The 24,150-nt window shown below is 36.7% G+C and overlaps 1 protein-coding gene across 1 annotated transcript in view; it reads right to left on the bottom strand.

Annotated features, from left to right (window-relative positions):
- Positions 1 to 17,108: 17,108 nt before the first annotated feature.
- Positions 17,109 to 24,150, bottom strand: part of LOC140152403 (ral GTPase-activating protein subunit alpha-1-like) — a 210,080-nt gene continuing 203,038 nt past the window's right edge. The window contains exons 35-38 of the mRNA XM_072174709.1: positions 23,166 to 23,304; positions 22,287 to 22,435; positions 19,321 to 19,501; positions 17,109 to 17,194 (exon numbers count right to left, since the gene is read on the bottom strand). Of these exons, the coding sequence (XP_072030810.1) occupies positions 17,109 to 17,194; positions 19,321 to 19,501; positions 22,287 to 22,435; positions 23,166 to 23,304 (555 nt within the window). The remainder of the gene's footprint in view (positions 17,195 to 19,320; positions 19,502 to 22,286; positions 22,436 to 23,165; positions 23,305 to 24,150) is intronic.

Genomic DNA, 24,150 nt, shown 5'->3' with positions numbered 1-24,150 from the left:
GGCAAGCAATCTGTGAAAAGTTGAGAAATGTAACATTTGTGATAGAAATGTCATAAAAATATTCTCTCTATTTTTTTTTGATATGTTAAAGCACACCCAGTTGTAAAGTTGGAGGTTTTTATTATAATGTCATTTATCGTGCTTTGTGCAATCTTATACTTGCTTGTACCACAGTTTTATAATTGGTAACCGATTGTATCAGATCGGATCGCATATATATTTTCGCCCCATTTTCTACCTTTCCTCATTTCACAATACAAGGGATAAGTTATCATGAAAATATTATCATGTTTAATCAATGAAGTAGGGTGTTTTTTTTAAAAATGAGAATACAAAATATTCTAGCACATAGGTCAGATTTCAGTTGAGTATAGCTTCAACAGATGGCACATCCTAAAAAATGGAAAAAGGAGAAATTAATAGATAGGATGAAAAGACAGAGAGGGTGGGAGGAAGAGGAGGGGAAGGAGGAAGGGAGGGAGGGAAGGAAAGAAAGAGGGAGCGAGGGATGGAGGGAGGAAGGGAGGGAAGGAAAGAGGGAGCAAGCGAGAGAGAGAGATAGGGGGATGGAAGGAGAGAGCGCGGGATAGAGGGAGAGAGATGCATTGTGGGAGAGAAAAAGAGAAAGAGAATAAGCAAAAGTGAGGGCTAGCTGGCAAGAGCTACAATGCACGTAACGAGGATGAGATAGAGAGAGGAGAGTGAGAGATAGAACAGAGGAAAGAGAGGGAGAGAGAGAGCAAGGTCAGGTTAACCAATATAGTTAATATGGAAAACCTTGGTGAATAAGGATCAGTCAAGCCTATGGTTATAATGGGAGGATTATGGCTCTAATTGGTGCATTTACCTTGAGGTGATAACCTCATTATGATACTAGTCAACTTGTAATAGAGTCTTTTGAACCAGCATCTTGTGACCTGTTACATAAATACCAACATATGACGTCTTACAACGCACTAAATATGCCAATCTTATAATTGGTACTTTCATGCTGTTGATGGGGTAAACATCGATATTATTCAGGGCCTAGATTTTGACGAGAATCACAGAATTGATTCTCGTAAGATTTGGTTGTGAGAATCAACTTCTCTCATTGTATCATACAGTACGTGCAGTGACTGCATGTGATGGATTTTTTTTATTCTCGCAAACCAAGATGAAATCTAAGCCCTGATATCACATATTATATCAACAACAACAAAAGCAAGGTCAAGAATGGTATCACTTGATTATTAATCATGTGATACCATTCTTGACCTCACTTATAATACACGGTATCAATGCTAAACCCGTCAACAGCAGGAAAGTACCAATTATAGGAATGGTCTATTAGAGGCACAGAGTCTCATGTAAATATGAAGTATTCTACCATTCCATAGCATTTTTTGGATACGTTAACTGCCGCATATCTCTGACTGTCTTAAAAACCACACACAGACAGTGTATCTCCTGGTCAGTCAGTCTACCTCTTGGTCAGTCTACCAAACCAAAATATGGACACTCTATAGAAAGTCCCAATGTTGATGCCTGTATTTGGGTTTCTGACCAAATTAACCTCATGTTTGGCTATTTTAGCGCGAAAGGTGCCAAATTTTGCGCACTTCACACAAATTTATTCCGCTTTTGAACCATATTTCACAAATTTTGATTCAATATGGCAAAATTGTTTGCATGCTTTGCGCACATTTGTACCATAAGCTTATTTTGTCGCCAAAAGGTACTGGATTCACACCCCCATCCCCAAAATGTCAAGAAGAAATCTATGCCACTGGTATTATTACGATTATATTGTAACTGCTTGATGGTTATGACATGGCCTTGTTCATGGCTGGTAGCTAATATATAATATTACAACGACTCATATCTTATTATATTAAAGTATTATACCAGCACTATCATATCACAGAACTATTCAATGAGATACTCCACCTCCCTATGGAAGACATGACCTTAATCTCCCACACAGGGAGGGTAAATTTCAAAATGATTACCTGAATGGGTGACCCCATTTAAATCTACACCCCCTGTGTGGGAGGTTAAGGTAATACCTTCCATTGAGGGTATATGGATTTCAACTGGAATGGTCCAATCTAAAGACAGATAAGGTGAATCTATAACTCCATCCATCTCCCTATGGAAGACATGACCTTAATCTCACACACAGTGAGGGTAAATTTCAAGAAGGATTACCTGAATGGGTGACCCCATTTAAATCTACACCCCCTGTGTGGGAGGTTAACGTAATACCTTCCATAGGAGGTGTATGGATTTAGCCCAATCCAAGGGCAGATAAGGTGAATCTAGATAAAGAGTTAATTCTTTGGCTTACTGGGATGTTTATATCCATTACAGATGATTGGGAACAAAAGTAGACTCAACCATATGGGACAACCTATTTGACTCATGAGGATTTGAAATATCAGCCTAACATGATGAGAACACGGTAGAAAAATGCTCTTATTTTTTTCTCTCTATTATCTGCTGATCGTAAAATATGATGAACTACTTGTTAAAATCACAAATTCTTGGCTGAAACACAAATATTCTTAATATAACCAACATCAGAAATAATAATTTGATATACGTGATAAATACAGAGCTATGATTCACAGAGTGGTTTCATATATGCTTAAGCTCCGAAGTGATAAGAAATATCGTTGAATAGATTCATTAGGTTTGTTGATTAAAATATACATATTTCCATTTGTGGATCAGAAGACCATTATCAGTCATACCTGATGTTGTCCTTCGATGTGAAGGACGAAATATTGTAGCAAGTACAAATTCATTTGGTTTGGAAAAGGAAAATAGAAATATGCAGGCCTTGCCATCTATATTTTAAAGGCAAGTGGTCAATCACTCGCTAGCATGATGCTAGGCGAGTGGTCAACCACTTGCTGGAGCCTAATGCTAGGTGAGTGGTCGAATCAATTCTCTGGGTCTGAAAGATCATTCATACCAAAATGAAACACTTACGCACTGTTGACACACTCTTTTGTTTTCAGGTATTAAGGCTAATTTATCGAGATAAACCGAATACATTGAAATTACAGAAACTTGAATGTAAATTGGATTCAATTTTGGGCGATTCGCAGCAAGCGATATTCCGTGTCTAGGGCGAGTGGAAAATTGCTCACTAGAAATTGAGTTTGGGCGAGCGGTGGTGAGGCCTGAATATGTATATGATAAGAAATAATGTTGGTATAAAAAAATTTCCAAGCTAGAACAGGACATGTATTATGCACCTTTTAAATATTCTGTGTCTTTAAAACGCTGAGCCAAAATGATAGCATCTCCAATGGCAAAGTTCAAGAACCTATATTCAATAAACATAGCTCAAAACGTGACCTCAATTTGTAGAATTGAGTTTTTGTACCCAACACACTCAAAGGTCATTCTATACATGTAAAAGCCTGTTGCACTTATCAAACTGTCACTGGCAGATGAGTTTGTTGAGATCTTAGTGAAAAGTATGTCATCTTACAATAGCAATCACATATCTCTGCTGTCCTACTGTGATATCAACTTCCAAAGTTTGATTGATTATACAGCTTACATATTATTATATACGGCTAGTAACAACAAATCCCCTTCTGGACTACTACCGGATCATTATACGGGGTCTGATAATGAATCGCTATACAAGCTGGACATGCATACCACCACACATATTTAGGACATTCGATGATTAGTTCTATCATAAGATATGGGTTGGTAAGCTAGGCTAACATAAACCCCATATGATTGATGAGTATCTGGATTCCAGACAGGCATACCTTTACACGACAATTTCATCTCATGGAATGTTATCGATACATCAACAGATGTTGAATGCTGGCTATGGTCCAAATACTTTCCCTTGATTACTGGTATAACTTACGATGTGTATTCTTGGTTTTACTATCCTCTACCGTGTGATAGACGATATGCAGGTCCAGTATTTTGAGTAGTAGATAGCAGCGCAGTCTACCCTGTGATAGACAATATCCCTGAAATTTAGCGCTTACAAGCTAAACTCCAACCACTGACTAAGAATGAAACTTAATTGTGGTATTGTGGTATGTCGCTGTGGACCAGGAGACTATTCAGATCACAAACATACATGGTCTCATCGCAAACACCTTCTCCTCACATGAAACATATATCTTAGTTTGGGTTCTCAAGCTAAATGTCAATAAATGGAAGTGCATCATGTGACCAGAAACACACAGTATGTCTATGTAGCTCAAGCCAGTGTTAAAAACAAGCAGGTCTGAAGCCCAAGTCCATTTTTACAGACCCAAACTCAAAGAACTGACTATATCTTATGGTTTAATATTTATAGGCAGTGTTAGAAGAAAGCCAACATTTTCATGGATTATTTGTGCCCCTGTATCTGAATGTCTACACGCCCACATCAATTTTCACCGGCTTTTTCACAAGGCCCCCCTTACTTCTATTAAACACTGGTTCCGACCATCATTGTGACAAGAAGCTAGGACAGTTTATACACCTGTTAAGCTTAGCTACTGGTTACTATGGTACAGACTACGAATTTCAAACATATAATGCAATGTCAAGCTGTTATACATGAAATGATGTACTCATCTGGAGTGAACGGTGATGGTTAGCATATAATGAAAAAAATCAAACCTGACCAATTACATTTGAAAAACATACTCCCCTTGTGGAAGATATTTCCAAAATCTTCCACAGGGGTAGTGTGAATTTTAAATGGAATAGCCCATTTGAGGGACAATGTATGCATAACCATTATTTTTTTTTACATCACATCTTTGACACAATATACGCATATTCCTTTTTCCAGTCCCTTTAAGGGATCCAACATGAGCGTTTATTCCGTTTCGACAGTATTTTTTGTGGGACATGAGAGCACCTCAGACCTATCGAATTGCATTCTGAATCTGAAGCATGTCTTTCTGATATCAAATAATTTTCATTTTTTTTAAAATCACAATATAATACAAATTTTATGACAAAGTATAAAAATTTGATATTTTTCAAATTTTTGATATATAACAGTCCTCGAAGTAAATTATATAAATCTAATGATATATTCTTAAAGTGTATGTAGCAGGAGGAAAAGCCGACGGTCAATTGAAAATTTTGACCTTTCATATTGAAGATATGGATTTTGTTCCCAAAAAGACCTAATTTTTTTTTTGGTGTTTTGGGGAAAAAAATCCATATCTTCAATCTGAAAAGGTCAAAATTTTCAATTGATCGTCGGCTTTTCATCCCACCTACATACACTTTAAGTATAAATCATCAGATTTATAAAATTTACTTCTTTTTTTTTTTTTCCTTTTTCAGCCGTTATCAATCCACTGCAGGATGAAGGCCTCAGCATGATGTCTCCATGTGTCTCTGTTTTGTGCTTGTTGGTACCAGTTCACTTCTCCCCAGTAGTTTTGCAGCTCGTCCCTCCATCGCTTCCTTGGCGTCCTCTATTTCGTTTCCTCCCATAAGGTGTCCAATGTGTGAGTGTTGAACTCCAACGATTGTCTTGTCTGCGGCTGATATGGCCAGCCCAGGTCCATTTTCTGCTTTTGATGGTTTCCAAGATGTCTTGAACTTGGGTCTGCTCCCTGATCCATTTGTTTGTTTTCCTGTCCTTGTAGGTGATGTTTAATATACTTCTCTCCATGTTGTGCTGGGCTGCTGCTAGTTTTCTTTCCATTTTTGATGTTAAGGTCCATGATTCTGCCCCATATGAAATAGCTGGGAGGATGCATTGGTTGTATACCTTTCGTTTAAGGCATATTGGAAGATTGCCTTTCATGATGGTGCTGTATCTTCCAAAAGCTTGCCACCCGGCTTTAATTCTCCTTCAATTTCAGAGTCTTGGTTTTTGTCTCAAGAGAGAAGCGTTGTCCAAGATATACATATTCCTCGACCTGCTCAATTTCCACCCTTTTACTTTCACTGTCTTTGGGACTGTTTCTAATCCTTTCATGACCTTTGTTTTCTTCATATTCATTTTTAATCCGGTTACCCTGCTTGCCTCATCCAACTCTTGCAGCATTGTCTCAAGTTCATTTAAGTTGCTTGATATTGTGACAATGTCATCTGCAAAGCGTAAATGACTCATGTGCTCTCCGTTTATGTTGATTCCTTTCTTGCTCCAGTCGAGTGTTTTGAAAATTCCTTCTAGGGTGGCTGTAAAAAGCTTCGGTGAGATAGTGTCCCCCTGACGCAAGCCCTTCTTTATCATAATTCTGTCACTGTTAAATATAAAAAATATCAATTTTAATGATTTGCCATAAAATGTGTATTAAATTGCGCAATTTCAAAAAATCAAAATTATTTGATATCAGAATGACATTCTTCGTATTCAGAATGCAATTCGATATGTCTGATGTGCTCTAATGTCCCAAAATAAATACTGTCCAAACGTTCATACCCCAGCCCTTAAATCTACATATAATCCTTAAAATTCCATATTCTGGAACTTTTCTTGTTGAAATCTTGTTCACATACTACAGCTAAAATAATCTCAGCATATTTGGTTGGTCAATTCCATTGCTCCTAGTTCACTAAATTATATAACTCTGCCCATGCCAACAAGTGTGGACTTTCTTTCCTGAAGTGTTTGTGTGTGGCCAGGCAAAAAGAAAAGATGTCATATTTTTTGCTGTCATCTATTTATATCCAATATCAAACTATATAATCTAGGTCACATACTTACCTGTAAAAAAGTCACCTGAATTACTTTTCACTTTATTATTACCATTAGTGGGCTATTCCATATAAAACCCACACTCCCCCTGTGGAAGATTTTGGAAATATCTACCACAGTGGGAGTATGAATTTCAAATGGAATGAGCACATTGATTAAGCAGCTCCATTTGAATTCCATACACCCTCTGAGAAAGATTCAACCTGAATCTTCCACAGAGGGACGGTGAGTTTCAAATGGGGCTGCCTCATGTGCTCATTCCATTTGAAATTCATACTCCCACTGTTGAAGATATTTCCAAACTCTTCCACAGGGGGAGTGTGGATTTTATATGGAATAGTCCATTACAAAATGCAAAAAGGATACTATTGCTCATATAGTGGTAAGAGAGATCTCTTGATCCGGCTTGCATTGATGGCTGTGGCTCGTACCAAACCTGGCAGAACTTTGTGATCCACAATGGCACCGTCAAATAATGGACCGAAGAAAGGAACCTGCAAAGAGAGAAAAAAAAAACGGGTCAAATTTAAAAACTGGCAAGTAAATTTGTATTGCTACTTTATTATGTTTAGCAATATAGTACTTCTAAATTTTTAAACACTTGATTAAGGGAATATCGACTGTGCTGTTCTTTTTGGTCATATCTCTGAAAAATTCATTGTAGAATTGCAAAAGTACCACATGCATGATAATGATTATGGGAACTCAAATAATTATAGTTTAATGAACGCGTATTACTTGTTGGGAGATAAATTAGACAAAATAATGCACACACGCTGATGTTGATGCGTCTAGTGCACGAGCCCCGAATTTCCCGAGCAACAAGTAATACCCGTTCATTAACCTAGTTCATACACGAGAAGAAAAAACACATGATTTTTACTTTTTTTTATAACAAAATTATCACTAAAAATATTGGAAAATAGAACCAAATATAAATGCATCAACCCGCCCAAAAAATGAATCAATCCTACGCGACGCGAATGCGCGCGAAACACTGCGCGTAGTACGCGGAGTGCACAATATATACAATCAATGCATGTTTCGTAATTTTCTAACAGCTTTTCTGATTGGCTGCTTTGATATAGGAGTGTATGAAACATAAACAGTGAGACTCATAAAGCACCTTTTCCAAAGAGAGAAGACAAGAAAGGAAAAGAGCTACACAGTGGGAAAGAGGTGGGTCTTGAGAAGGTTCTTGAAGGTGGTGATATTTTCTTGGCCACAGACGGTGGTGGGCAACTCGTTCCAAATGCGTGGCCCTACAGTTGAGCAGGCACGATCGCCAGCTTGTTTTTTGTAACAAGGCAATTTAAATGTGAGTGCAGAGTCAGAGCGAAGTGCAAGAAGTTTTGTGGGTCTGAGGTTGAAAATAAGAATAGATGTAACCAGATGAATGAGTATGAAAGGCCTGTTGTGCAACAAGCAACAAGTGGAGAGAGAGGAGAGAGAGGAGAAAGAGGAGAGAGGGAGAGGAGGCATGAATGCGAGTGGAATGCCTGAGGATAAGGCCAGAGGATTTATTCTGGAGGACCTACTGCACTAAGTCTTGTGGCAAGTAAAGAGATTAGATCCAAAGAGAATAGATTCAGAAATACCTGATGCAAAATGCTATGGTAACTCTCCCATATTGGTTTGTCATGTATGGACACCAAAAGAGTGCACCTCCAGCATTTAGCAGAAAAAGCCCAACATCACACGATAATTTACATCTTATCATGTTACAAAGTTTTTTGTACGTATTTCTACTGGCACGACACATTACTCACACAACGCAAACAAGCACATACTTTAAATCAATACCGGGCACATGGCAAAATAATCTGGAGACATACATTCTCTACAGGTTTGGGGTCCATTTCACTTAACTTGTAACCCTTTGTAACTCAAAGTTATGAATACCCAACACTAGACGTAGCTTTATGAAGGGTCCCTGTAGCGAAGGGTATTGTTCAATTTGTGGTAAGTAACAAACGATTTTGAGACTTACAAAGTAAAATTTAGTGAAATGGACCCCTCATCTTTGGTAGCAACATGTCTCCACTAGTTAATAATTGAAAGTAACTAATAGGAGAAACAAAATCCATTCAACTTTTTGAAAAAATAAAATAAAACAAGTTATTACTAACACTTACCTCTGGTTTCCTCTGTATTTGTATTCTAAAGAGTTCATTATGTAACGGATAAATGACTATGATGACATCGCCAAACTCTGTTGCTATGATTCCTCTCCTATAATCACGGTGATGTTCAGACCAAACTATGTGAATCTCATCGTTTCCTAAATGACGCATCTAATAAATTCAAAAGGAACAAAACAAATCAGTGAAATAGTGTTAGTCAACTGGGTAAAATGCCTCGAATAATTACTCTGTAACAATAACGGTGGAAGGTTATAAACATGATCACTACTGGAATAACATAACATGTTTAACAAGTTTTGATTAGGCTGGGTGCGTATAAGTCAAGTAGCATTGGGCTATTCCAGACATTACATTACTCTAACCAACACTTATATAGCGCCTTTACCGCTGGATTCAAAGCGCAATAAAAATAAAAAACAAAGAAGCAAAAAACAAGGAAAACTAACTTCCAATATATAATTTTCATATTTTTGCAACTTTTTGACCATATCAAGTAGCCTTAATCATCTTTTTATCAATTGAATCAGTTTGTGGAATTCAAACATTCAAAAAATGGACTAATGCTGGCATTTTGTACAATTTAGGTCAAATTTTAATTTTGTTATTCTTTGTTACATGATGTGAATAATACAGGAGGTTGTCTGATCATTTTAAGCAGAAATAATGAGGTCAAAAGAGAAAACCACTTAGTTGCTATAACTGTGGAGCTCTATACAGAAATTGTCAAATAATTTACTAAAATTAAAGACTTCAGGCTTAGTCTTTCATATGGTATTTTACTCCACCATTTACAATCATGCAATAGAAATTCAAGGAAAATTGAGGGCGTCACTGTGTTCAATTCCCGGCGGTGGCGATTTGCTGGGATATTGACTTGGAAAAAAAAAGTCTGAAATTAATTGGCAACCTCCGTAGATTAAATTCAGACTTCCACTCTCCCCATGGTTTAGAATTGGGTAAATGAATCATGAAAGTGCTCCGTCCTTCGGAGGGGACGTTAAGCCGTTGGTCCCGTGTGCAGAGAGCCATACCTGTACATGTATCTCACAGCCAGTTTCGAAAAGAGTAGGGTGTTCACCCCTGACTGTTCCCAACCCGTCCCGGTGTTCAAATGGACTCCAATGGAAATAAGCTTCAATAGAGGCTTTCTTGGGTTATCCAGGGTTGTCAAAACCGAAACAAATCAAATCAAATCAAAAATCAATACTAACCTTCTGAATGTTATTTTGTTCTGTAGGCATCCTAGTGGATACGTGGAAGATCACCTCTACAGTGGAAGTGGAATAGTAAGGGGCTGTGTCTCCAGTGCTCTTATTGCGCTGTAATCCACCCAAGAACCCAGTGTGTGTAGACAGATCCACCTAGAAAAAAGATCAGGAGTTGTTAAGGGGTACTCTGCACTTCGTACTTAATTCAGTTCGGGGGCACTCATAATTCACGGACGTCTATGATATCAAATACAATGCGTTGTGTAATTTATTAAGACCAAGTGATAGAACAATGGGCCTTTATGGATATGTAAGCAGCAATAGAGCCACAAAAATCATGGGGACTTTGCCACAAGTCTGCCTAATCAAGTCACTGGTGCATTACACAACTGTCAAAACTTCCACAGAAATATAACTTGAAAATGAATCATTTATCATTTTTCAACTCTTTACAGTTCACCAGCTACCAATGTTAAAGCTGATGAGATAATCGGACTGTTTAGATTGAGTTTTTAGCAAATAAAAAAAGTTGTGGATTCTTACCTCCCACGCCAGACCAGCGATGAAGTTTTCAAATGCGGGACTTCCCCTACTGTTAGACAACACCGAGTTCTTGTCTTCCTGACCTTCTGCTACATACAGGACGGCCATCTTGTGTGTTTCGCGACTAGGAAAATATAATAAAATATTGACATTAGTAAGTGTGACATAAACTAAAGGAAGATGTCCTTTTAGCCATTGTTTAAGGCAGGTGGGATGACAGGCATAGGTTTGCAGTTGTTACCATTTAAGGTTATCAATTATTTTAAACTGTTGTGATTTGGTAGTTCACAGCATCTTACGAATGGTAGTGAGCTTTGGCAAAAACTGCATTGCTCAATTCATGGCGAGTGTGTAGAAGAATTAAAGAATTTTATAGGTGCTGCGGTTCTTGAGTTACATTGTAAAGTGGGCTGAAACAACAACACTTTTGTAAAACGTACATAACTCATTAACAACAATAAATTAAGCAAGTTTGCAAAGTATACGATTTGTAGAATAAACTTTTGCAAAACATCAATGTGTTATTTTTCAATAATATATTGATCTACATAATGAAAATAGATTTTTAGGTTGCTTCGACCAACAATACCTCGTCTACCCTTAACTACAAAACTGCAGTGTACTTTAAAGCTTTAATACATTGGTCTTATGAGTACAGGATGCTAATAATTACATTCATATTTCCACATGTGTTGCGCTTCTTGAATTAACGCCAATAATAAATCAAAACAAAAGTTTTGGGCATTATGCCCCTCGTGAAAAAAAATCATACAAATGTGGTGGAAATGACACATCTTATAATCAAGCCTTGGGTCTAATTTATAGAACCCATAGCATTCCTCTTGTGTGTCAGCTCTATTTGTTTCATTATTATGTTTTGATGAATCCAAGTATGTGAAAATATTGGATCCAACACATAATAATGATAAAATTGGATGCTTTACGCCCAATATTTATTGGTCTCACTATGAGTTTTAAAATATTGGACTCGACCAATAAATATAAGCTAAATCGGTGCAATTTGATATCAATATTTGAGTCCAAACACAACGAGGTTATGCTCCCCTCCAACATGCCTTAAAAAAGTCCTTTATAATGTCCTTAAAAGTCCCCGTTTAGAAAGTCCATTTTATTGCAAATAAAAGAGTTTCCGAACTAGATCAACAGAGTCGACGCTGCCTCCAAGTCTACATCTCGCATCAAAACACTTGACAACTTCAGATGGTCAACAATGCTACTGACCATGTTAACTTACAATTCTATTTTCACCCTTCAACACACATTTTCACACTTGAGTACCAAGAGTGTCTGAATTGATTATTTATTTTGTCAAAAATTAACAACAACTAAGATCATATATGAATACTGATAAAGACGATTACACAGCAAAAATTGCTACTGTGAACAAAGACAAACCGCAATTAAAGGAAGGTGACCTAATATATTTGGAAAATCAAATTCTTTAAAATTTACGTATAACATAAAATGTCATCCCTTTCAAGCACTCATGCGAAAAGAACATGTAAATGTTTTTTGTAAATGTGACTAATCATTCTTTCCAAACTAATGAGGTAAAATGAAAGAAAATTCACTTATTATATTATCCGATTAACTGTGGTGTTCTATGGCGGATTGAAAGTCATTATTATGATTTCAAAATTGAAACTTGCTTTGTTGTCCTAAAAACACAGTGAATTTGGCTGAATCCATTTAGGTGTAAGTTGGGATGTGTAAACATTACAAATATGTCAAAAAAGCAGGTTTGAAAAGAATTGACCAAACTCATTTTATAAGATCGTACATTATGGCTTTAAAAAGTAAAGGGTTGTCAAACTGTTTTTTCAAAATTTAGAATTAGGACCTTAGAACTACTTTTATACCTTGAAATATATAAAAGAAATTGACCACAATGATAAAAAGGCAAATTTTGATCCTTATCGACCCGTATGTTTAAAATTAAAAAGATTTCTAAAATTTGAGAAAGGTTTTACATATTTAGAACATAAATATGAAGCTTTCATTGATTTGGAAATTTAAGGTAAGTGGTTATGATCACAGCAGCTGATAGCAAATGTATACAAAATATAAACAAGAACCGCTTAGATATTGAGAGCTATAGATAGTTTCACAATACTTTAGGGGTCATATTTTTGCAAACAAAAGTCTAAGCTTCCCTGATTTAAGTGAGTTATTTAAAGTTGAAGTGAGGGATTTTGTGTATATTTTCTATGGCACATTCAGTTCTATTATGGTACCGCAAAGTATAATGGGATACTCCCTTCAGCTGCTGTGGGTTATGATGGACAAAATAAAATTGGCATGGAAAATATAATTTGGAACTTTTCTCCACAACTGCCCATTTTTTCCCTTTTTAAAAATGTATACTTTTATGCACTTATCATCACTACTTTTAAAGATACAATACAAAACGATGTCAAAAATTTCCCACTAAAAATGACACTGCACGCCCCCTTATCATGCTCAGCCTAAGAACCACAAGCCCCCGCTGAAAATATGAATATTGTGACATTTGATTATTTTGATATTTGAACACTGAATATTTGAGCTTGTTTGACAAATGTCCTCATATTTATGCACCAAACACTTTTCATCAAAACATTTCAGTTGAAAGAAAATGTATGGGGAAAACACTTCTCTGGGGAAATGTGTCATTAAATATCACACTTTGTAAACTAACAAACAAAAAACAAACAAATCCGGCCACTTCATTAGTTTCCTTTGCATACATTTGTCCACTTTGGAATGCATATTATAAACCTCCACTTATTGACATAAATTCATATTGACTTGTGCCTCTATACAACTACTGAATGCAGATTCTGTACACAATGAATTCACATATAAATGAGCTAGAGCCATTACATCAGCAAATACAACACAATGTGAATCACGTAGTGCAAACAATTCAAAAGGTTTATATATACTACAATAACAATCATTTATTTATCGAAAAATATATTTTACTCTTTTGAGCAGACGACGAAGTTGCAAATTGCATCTGGTTCTTATACTAGCATTATCTTCTGTTTACATGCTAGAATACCAATTGAAAATCAAATAGGTATATGATAAATAGATGCATCATCAATGATAGATGAAATACTCAGATTAATATTGCGGGGTCCTATCTGCAATAGCTGCCATGTCCTCTTCTTCAGCAACAACCTGTAAAGTGTGCTGAGGCTTGTGGCTCAAAGTCTAGGCGTTATCATTGTGCTTTTTTTATTCCTTATCATGTCCATTGTCCACACACGCAAGATATTGTGTTTCAGCCAAAGCTGGACACATCTCTTAGCAACATCATTGTTCTCTGCAAGGTCCTCAGCTTTGCATTCTTGCTCCAATAGAGGACATCGCAACAGGTGCTCAATTGTTTGTGGTTTAGCTCCACATAAGCAGGTCAAACCTTTGGAGTTTATAACCCCACTTTTTGACACTCACTTCACATTGGCCAGTACCAGCTCTCAGTCTGTTGAGGCATTTCCATTCAGCACCAGGGGGGGCTGCCACGTGTCATATAATGTACAATATTCGCCCTTTGCACGGATCCGCCATCTTACTTTGGTTCTCCCTGCAAGCGCATGCGCAAAATGTGCATTTTTGTGTCTCACGCTTTTCTAGCAACATGCCAGAAGGCTTTTGCAAAGTGTACGCAGTAATAAAGTTGACAGGCGTACGGACACACAACATGCACTTTGCGGGTAGAACCTTGTTTTGAGATGATCATGCAATCGGTAAATATAACGCAGAAATGTTAAAATGTCTACAGGGCAGCTATTGCAAATAGAGCCTTCTTGTACCAAGCCCTTGATATTGCACTTATCAGATTTTAATGCATTTAGAATTTCTACAAATACACTAAACAAATTTTTTTCCCGTTTTATCAAGTCCCTTTTGTCCTAGTTGCATAGTTTTACAGGAAGTTTGCATGCTCAAAGTGGTTTAATATTGTCTTGTGTCCAAACTGAACAAGAAAGTGTAGTAATAGCATTATAAGGCAATACTGCAAGCAATGCTTTCACATAAGGTGAGGCTGAGGTTGAAGTCCTTTTTATGATTTTGTATCCATACTTTATAGCAACACTGTGAGGAGCATAATATGTCACTCCTAAGCAGTCAAGTTAGGCTAAAAAAAAGTTGTTTGCTTGTCCTCGTCCGACAGACCGTCTCGGCAGTCCCGACCGTATTATTATTATTATTATTAAAGCACATTTCTATAGCGCTCTACAAATAACACAGCGCTTTTGCTCCAAAACAAAAAAAAAACATATGAAAAAACAAAATAAAAACAACAACAAAAATTACACATTAGGAAAAAGGTACGTCTTCAGAAGCCGCTTAACTTAAATTTTTTTTTTTACAATTTCCCCCAAAAGTCATGAACTTTTCGTCTGAAAAACTGAAGATATAAAAGAAATGTTGTAAAATACCATTTCCTGCATGTTTCCCCTGCAGCCGTACCTGGCTGCGGGTTCCGATATTTCGTATTATCATCCTCAGCACAAGTAAAACATTGTTGAACTTAAAGATGCAGTACTTTAAGTCTGTCAGTCATGTATATGTCAAATAAAGTACGGTTTACCTTTAATATGTCTTTGGTGGAAATCCTGTGGTCAGGAAGTGTTTTACATGTTGGCACTACTTCACAAAAAAAAACCCAAACGAAAAAAAAAAATGTTCCCGACTGACCGACCCAACTTGTGAAAGTGATCTATGGACAAGCAAACAATTTTTTTTTTGCCTTAGCTCAATCAGCAAGGTGTTTGACTTATGGAATTTGTCTTTGGCGATGCAAGTTCAAATTTGTTTGAATTTATCATCTTTTAGAATTCCATCTATGCCTCTAATTGAGGTTTGTTTTTTGATGAAAGAGTCAAAAGGCAAGCACCCTCCACAAAAACATATGGAGTTTGAGCATCTATGTTACTGATACGGGCAGCTGTACAAACATGTATTAATGTGAAACCAATTTATTGTAATGTTTTTGAGGAGGGTGTCTGCCTATCCTCTCTTTCGTTATAAAAAAAAACCCTTGTTAGAGGCATATAACTATGCTTGTAGGGCAAATATAGCAGCATACCTACTTTGCATCATGTTTCACACCAAATGGCTTTTGTGCACTTACCACTGTCTTTGGTCCAAATTCTTCAATTCCCTGGCAAACTGCTCATTCTTCTTAACAATATCTATTTCACACCTGTCAAAACATGTATACAAATATTCAGTAATACAATGTTAGATTATGAAAATCACATTACAACTTCTGTAAAAATATTATGTCAAAGCTTCCTTACATAAATTTGGTTCAACTGTCAGAATGTATAGAGAAAGCTCATGGTCTGTATGCACAAAAGAGTTAGACCGGGTCTAAAGTTAGATCTGGTCTAAGTGGAATTTAGTCCCAGGATAAAGGACATTTTCCTTTACATTTGCTTAATTTATTTTGTATTATTTTTGAACTTTGCATTAAAATCTTAAGAATTTGCTAGCTACTAAATAAGAGTAAAGGACCATTCCTGATGGAACTAAATCCCAGTTAGACGAGGTCTAACTTTAGACCCGGTCTAACTCTTTTGTGCATACGGACCCATGTGTTTAGGATTGGCGGCTATCTTAGAGGGTGGAAATGGACATGCCTGTAATCTTTAGTACTTCATAATATAGAAAAAACACTAATTTGAGGTCATGCATGTAACTCAACTGAATGTGGAAGATGCGAACATACACTTTTGCAGTAAGCTCTGCTTGGGTATAGACGAATCCAAATACACGCATTCCTACACCTGACTAGCAGCCTTTAGTTGGGTAGCCGTCGGCTACAATGCACTCAAAATGTGAAATGATTCGCCTTGGCGGAAATTTTAAACTGCATTCCATCACCCGTTTTACACCTTCCGCGAAAACACAGGTAGACAAAAGAATAACACAATACAGTTCCTTCGACAAAACACACAGCATGGTCTATTCGTTGTTGAAGTGACATAATAATCGGATTAACTATACGCGGTATCTATGCATTGATGTACTTGCGAACAAAAGGACTATGTATATGAATAGATGCGACGGGATTACCTCATGGAATTATCTCCATTATATATATTATTAGCTATTATTCTATTAACCCTCCTCGTCCTTGCATCTTCTCTAGGTGTTAGGCGGCTTTTATTTGCACAATCGGACGCTCAAAACACCAGGTTGGTGCTAGCGGCTACCCAAAGATGTCCGACCAAATCCTGACCATGACTTGGCTCCTTGGATTCGTCTATAGAGACACTCCCCATTAGTGTTGAACTTTGCAATTGCTTTCACCCCATGCTACATGCTTTTGTATAGCACATTTCATCTGGATCAAAGTTTATGTGGAAAATAGAACCAGTTCACTTCCTTCATAATAGTAACATTTTAGGCTCATCATGTCAGTCCCTCAGACTGTGAATACTCACATATAAGCGAGACAATCTGATTAGAGCTAATCATTTTTCTCTTCTTACCGTTTATCCCAAGTCATAGATCCTAGCTGACTGAGTAACTGTCTACACAAATAGAAGCTGGATTCTGGCTCCTCATGAGGTACCTGATGTAACTCTTGCGATATAAGGCTAAAGTGAGATACAATAAAGTTTAAAAAAGTTAAATCCTTCCCAAGCCTTTTGGCCCATTGGGTGGCGCCTATCTCCGTTTCATAACCCTAGGCCACACGTCTGCAAGCAGAAAAGCTACAGCAGGGGGTTAGTCCACTGGTAGCCATGTGTTTAACTTTCCCTACTCCATTCTTTCAATGCGAGCATACTGGCAAGAAGGCAGTAGGTACCATTTTAAAGCCTTTGGTATGGCCCGGCCGGGATTCAAACCCGCGACCTCCCGATCGTGAGGCGGATGCTCTAACCACTAGGCCACCACGCCGGTATCTCTTGTGATATAAGGCTAAAGTGAGATACAATAGGGAGTAACAATATTTAGTTTTTCTATATCCTACGTACTGGAGTACAGATAACTTAATACATGTTGAAGAAATAGGTAAATATATCATCCACCAGGATATTCAGTAAAGTTGCCAAAAGGCAATATCTGACTGAGAATACAATACTGACACCGGTCATCAGACCCAGATTAAGAACAGACAAATAATAAATTTACACTTAAAGCTACTTTAACCTACAAAAAGAATTGTGCTACTTGTTATTACTTATAGTGGTGGATTAATTGTTTAAGCTGTATTTATAGCCAACGATTACAAATTACAAAAGTCATCTAATTTAAATATCAAGTTAGCTCAATCAGTAAAAGGGCATATCACAATTTTGTCTTGTGTTTTAATTATCCCACATCTACGTCTATGACGTCCTTGCTTGACCATCCTTTCGGAAAAGAAAACGACCAATAGGTCAATTCAAGTCAATATCACATTAATTCAGTAATAATAAGTTCCATATTGGCTTATTAATTATGCAACTTCCAGTTTATTGCCCACACAATGATTTACTTACACATAACACAATTGTACAGCGTTATATAACTTTCAAAGTATTCCACACCTACGTCTATGACGCTCTTGTTTGATCAACCTTTTTTAGGAAAGAAGACGGCAAGTAAGACTCGTTCAATTCAGTCAACTAATCAACTTTTATTAGCTTTGTTGACCAACCTTTTTTTGGAGAGAAAACTGTAAGTAGGTCTCGTCATAATTCAGTCAACTAATCAACTTTTATTAGCTTTTCTTAAAAAATTATTCTTATTTTTATCAATGTATAAAGGACAAATTCAAGAAGTTCACCTCAGGCAGTCATATTGACTGCTCAGTGCCATAAGTGGTAAGTGCAATAGCTGCCCGGAGAACATCTGGCAATTTACACACAGTATATTGTACTCATCTACACATGGCAGCTACACATGGCAGCTATAATAGCACTTTACCACTTATGGCATTGAGCAGTCAATATTAGCATATGAATTAAGGGGGTACTACACCCCTGCCCAATTTTGTGCATATTTTTTAATTTTTCTCAAAAATTATAGAGCATTGGTGACAAGTAAGATATATAAGATTTGCCTATATATACTTTGCCTTGAGTTGCTGAATTTTCGGTGCTGTAGTTGTAGTCCTTGCCCCTATAATATACATATCTTACTTGTTACCAATGCGCTATAATTTTTGAGAAAAATGCAAAAATAGGGTTATTCCTTCATGTAATTTTACACGAAATTAGGGTTAGTGTTAGGGTTATGGTTAGGGTTAGTTTAGGGTTAGGATTAGGGTTAGGATTAGGGTTAGGATTAGGCTTAGGGTTAGGATTAGGGTTAGAGTTAGGATTAGCTTACACGAAATAATTACATGAAGGATCGACCAAAAATAGGCACAAAATTGGCCACGGGTGTAGTACCACCTTAAGAATAAAATCTTTAAAGATTGTTGAAGACTATAGGCCAATCCACCCACCCCTGTAGAAGATTCTGGAAATATCTTCCACATGGGGAGCATGCATTTCCAATGGTAATGAGCACATTAGCAGCTCCATTTGAAACTCGCCCTCCCTCAGTGGAAGATTCAGGTCAAATCTTTTTAGAGGGTGTATGAAATTCAAATAGAGCTGCCTAATGTGTGCTCATTCCATTTGATATTCATACTCCCTCTATGGCAGACATTTCCAGAATCTTCCACAGGGGGAATGTGGAGTTTAAATGGAATAGCCCATTGACTGACATACTTCCAAATCCCACTCATTACCTTCCTTCACTTCGATTCTGATCGAATAATCATCCTCCATACTGTGTTGCCGTAGTAACGACGTGATGACACTCTTCTCTATTTGTTCGGTGATTTCTTCAGGGGCTGGTGATGGCAGATTTAATTTGATGCCTGGTCGCAGCAATACCTCAGGGCTTGTGTAGCCTATATACTGAGCCAACTGCAAATGAATCAAATGATTGGGGAAAACCATTCAGGCATTTCTTTTGATAAAAAATACACAATACACTAAATCTGATTTCTCTGCGTTATTATATCAAGTAAGCCATCAAATTGTAATTCACTACCCATGGGAGCAATTGGAATAACCAGGCAATAACAGGCAGGTTTGTGGGTGTGTGTATGTGGGGGGGGGGGAAATTCCCTAGCAAATTATTATCATATTCATAAGAACACTTAATAATAATTGTACTACTTTGGTTGGAGTTGGGTTAATCCTTTGTCTTTAAGTTAGTGCTACTGATACATACTGACATATGTATATGAATGGTCAAAACCATTTACTGACTAGTCAATTTCATGGAATGTTATTTCTTGCCCAAGTTTACTTCTTACAACCAATACTTAACATGATTTCAACAACTCTTCCTATACTTTTGTACATGAGTCAACCGTTGTTAACCCGTGATGAATCCACACTCTTTTACAGTAAGCGTATATACGCGAACGCAAGCGTGCATCCGCGTTACGCGTAAAATTTGTCATGTCTAAAATCTGTGTGCGTATCACGTTTACAAGTTAAATTCAGTATTTTGGAAGTATCGGTCGAAGTAAACCATGTAGACGACTCGGACGCATAGTTGTTAATCGGTGATAATGACGGTGAAACATGATTGAATCCCTAATTGTTCATGAGTTTAGTATCCTGTTTTTCAAATGTTTAATTGATTCGGACATCAAATTTGGGAGTTCTGCATGATTGTATGTATTTTAGAGCCCCATAGGTGCCACCATGTAATTTGGGGATATATTATATATTAATATTTGGGGGATATGAAAATATAAATTTGCACAAACATGTAGTCCTTGCTGCTGTGGCTATTGTTGTTATTTTTTGAAACATCTAGAAATTATCTACACTTGCTTCCAGAGAAGTATGGCAGTCTTTTGCTCTAATTGACACAGGCACCCTGTTAATGAGAGACATACGCAGAGCTTTGTGTTCCCTTCAAGAGCGCCAACCAACACTTTAAGGTCTAATCGTCCATTCAGATTATCTGTTTATTGTTATAATTGTCAGACGATCGAATCAGCCAATGGGAACCCCACTATGAAAAAAGTGCCCTTCTTCTCTGCCACACTGTAAGACTCGTTAAAACCGATACTGAGCATCTTGACAAATTTGACAATCATCTTCATGCATATTTCAAAAACCAATAATGAACACGGCACACATTATAGGACTCATTATACGGGAACATTACAATAAAATAAATGGATTAAATTACTTCAACTGAGGAATTTTATGCCTAATATTCATCTGCAAATGTTAATCTTTATAATTTGCGGTATTCAAACAGCTACTTATAGACAAGACGTCCTCATACAAGTTTTATTTGCCATTGAGAGTCCCTTTGCAATTCTTGCAGACATGTAACTTGTCTATTTTACCTAGATTTGAATGATTTGCATGCATGATCATATTTGTATAAAAGTCTGAATTCCCATGTCTCTCTCTCACTGCTCCATATTTTTCTGTCAATTTTAAGCCACAACTGATGTTGATCTGATTAAATGCAAAATTTGGAATCTCTCAAACATATCACAATTTGTTCAAACATGCCACTGAAATGAATGAGATAAACCAAGGTATTTGATTAATTCTGATATTAAAATTGACAAAAGGCTTTGCAAACTACCTTTGCACATTGTTTTTGTGGATCTGAGAGCACATCAGACACACCAATTTGCATTATGAATATGAGGAATGTCCTTCTGATATCAAATAATTTTGGGTTTTTGATGTCAAAAATGTCACTTTTTAATAATTTGCCATAAAATTTGTATTATGTCGCAAATAAAAAACTACCCAAAATAATTTTTGGAATGGGATTTCCAGAATGCAATTAGGTGTCTGATGTGCTCTCAGGTTACACAAAAAATACTGTACAGGAGTGGGTGACCAAGCCCTTACACAGAAATCCCAATCTAAGCAATGATCAATATTTAAGCCACATGGAATATGAAATGAAAACATTTTGAGTTTCTAATAATATTTGTTTCAAAATTGTGCGCCCCAAAATTTTATATATAGAATTTCTTGTCCACCTATATGTCATAAAAAATATGTTCCCTCTCATGGTTAGAAAAAAGTTCCATCCAAATACTTCCCATTTTCTCAGCAAGAAAGAGTTTAGTACTCATATGGCACATATGGCACATTTCTGGACCAACTTCATACCAATATTTTAACGAAATCTATAGATTTGCATCATGGTTTTAATTTCAGATATCAATTTTGTAAAAGTATGATGAAGACAAAGTATGAAGATGTTGTTTTGTAAATGAACAGACATTTATCTTATATAAGTTAATTGAAAATTTCGTAACTGGTAAATGCTTACAAACAGCATTTCAATATTCTTTATGTTCAAATCATTTAAATGGCACCTCAATGGGCTATTCCAGTTGAAATCCATACACCCCCCCTATTGAAGACATGACCTTAATTTCAAACACAGGGAGTATGAATTTCAAATGGAGTCGCCCATTAAGGTAACCCCATTTGATATTCACACTCCCTGTGTTGGAGATTAAGGTCATGTCTTCCATGAGGGGTGTATGGATTCTAACTGGAATAGCCCATTAACCTCACCATAACCTTCAATCCATGACTTCATTCTTAAATCCACACTTAACGCCCATTTCCAACTTAGGAATGTCTTGCTTTCTCAGGCTATTACATATCATTCCAATACAAGAGAAAGACAAGAGGAGTTACTCACCTCATCAAGGACATCCCCATCCCCATCATCTTTGTATGATGGCATAGTTTTCCTTAATCTGCTGACTATCCTGATATCTAAGGAAGATCCTTTGGAATGTGTTGGGGAAGATTCCTCACTAGATGATGACTCATACCTGTCTATTACACCTGTTGCAAAGGAACAAGAAAATTACTTTTGATAGATTGCTGTTACAATTACCTTTCTTGTGTTACATTAAGGTAATACGAGGTATTGTTGGTCGAAGCAACAAAAAAAATGTAGTTCACAGCATCTTGCGAATGGTAGTGAGCTTTAGCAAAAATTGCATTGCTCAATTCACAGCGGCGTGTAGAAGAATTCAAATATCACAGATATACTTTTGTAGGTCCTGTGGTTCTTGAGTTATGTTGTAAAGAGGGCTGAAACAACAACACTTGTGTAAAACGTACATAACTCATTAACAACAATAAATTAAGCAGGTTTTGAAAGTATATGATTTGTAGAAGGAACTTTTGCAAAACACCAAAGTGTTAATTTTCAGATAATGAAAATTGATTTTTTTGGCTGCTTCGACCAACAATACCTCGTATAACCTTAAGAGGTCAATTTTCCCTGATTAATTAGGCACACAAACCAATTTGAAGAAAGGGTATCAATATATGTAAGTAAGTGTTAGCTACTCCTTATTCCAGAAAAATACAGCACTAATATTAGTTCTGTATTTTTCTGGAATAGGGAGTAGTTGCTTTCAGCACACACGTTTAACCAAACTGGCAACAACAAATTCAATAAAAAGTTGTTTTTTAGGATCATAATCATTTTAAAAACTTCAGCTTGGTTGCAAAGGTTCTGCACAAGTTTAACCACAACCTCACTTAATCCTAGGTATACACTTACCTCCAGTAGTATCTACCCTGTACTCAGCAGGGCCATATAATAAACTGGCATCCCAAGCAAACTTGCCACTGATGCTACGCACAACTGTTCTCACATGGGAATTGGCTGTTGTTAATCCACCACTCAAGTCATCTCCAGGCTGTTGCATGAGACAAAAGAATTAGTATGGTCAGCAAAAGTTCTTCATGTAAATCATTTCGAGTATAAATCAATTAAGCGCTCCACAGACTCCGAGTATTGTACGTACAATATTGTATGCAACATAGCTACGTTATTTAATCTATTGCCATTCTATTTCCAGTAATGTTTAAGTTCTAACGAATGTTTGATGACGAAAAGTCGATAATATGTTACATGTAATATCTAGTAGAAATATATTATCGATTTTACGTCATCAAACATTCGTTAGAACTTAAACATTACTGGAAATAGAATGGCAATAGATTAAACAACGTAGATATGTTGCATATAATATTGTACGTACCGTACGGCGTCTTCTGCTCGCCTTCCCCCCCGCCCTTTTGGTCGTTATTTCCTGCCTAAATGGCACATCCACAAATCCAAGTACAAGTATAAATATAAATTGGGCCTTGGAACAAGTTACAGCCTGGTTGAATGTAGGTCTAATGCAAATGTAACCAAGCAGATTACGAGTAGTGATATGCCAATTTTGCCCTCACCTCTTCTGATTCTTACCTAACCATTTATCATTTAACAGAAAGTCTGTATATTAACCAATAAGAATATGCAAAATCAAAAGAAACAGGTAGTTTTGTAGATACCTACTGTCACAGGTCTTAAAGAGGACTCACTAGAATGCTGCTATTGGTATTAGATGAAACATTGTATTAAACAATAGCACTAGTCCACATGGAGAGCTATTTGCTTAAACTTGGGGAAATCCACCGTGTGAACTGTCTTAGGGATACTGATCCAAAAGTTTGTCGCCAAATTTATCCCCAAGAAATTTAGGCGATTTTGCTAG

Source organism: Amphiura filiformis, chromosome 5, assembly GCF_039555335.1.
Source record: "Amphiura filiformis chromosome 5, Afil_fr2py, whole genome shotgun sequence".
In the NCBI taxonomy this organism is placed as follows: Eukaryota; Metazoa; Echinodermata; class Ophiuroidea; order Amphilepidida; family Amphiuridae; genus Amphiura; species Amphiura filiformis.
This window is presented reverse-complemented; position numbering and strand designations above follow the sequence as displayed.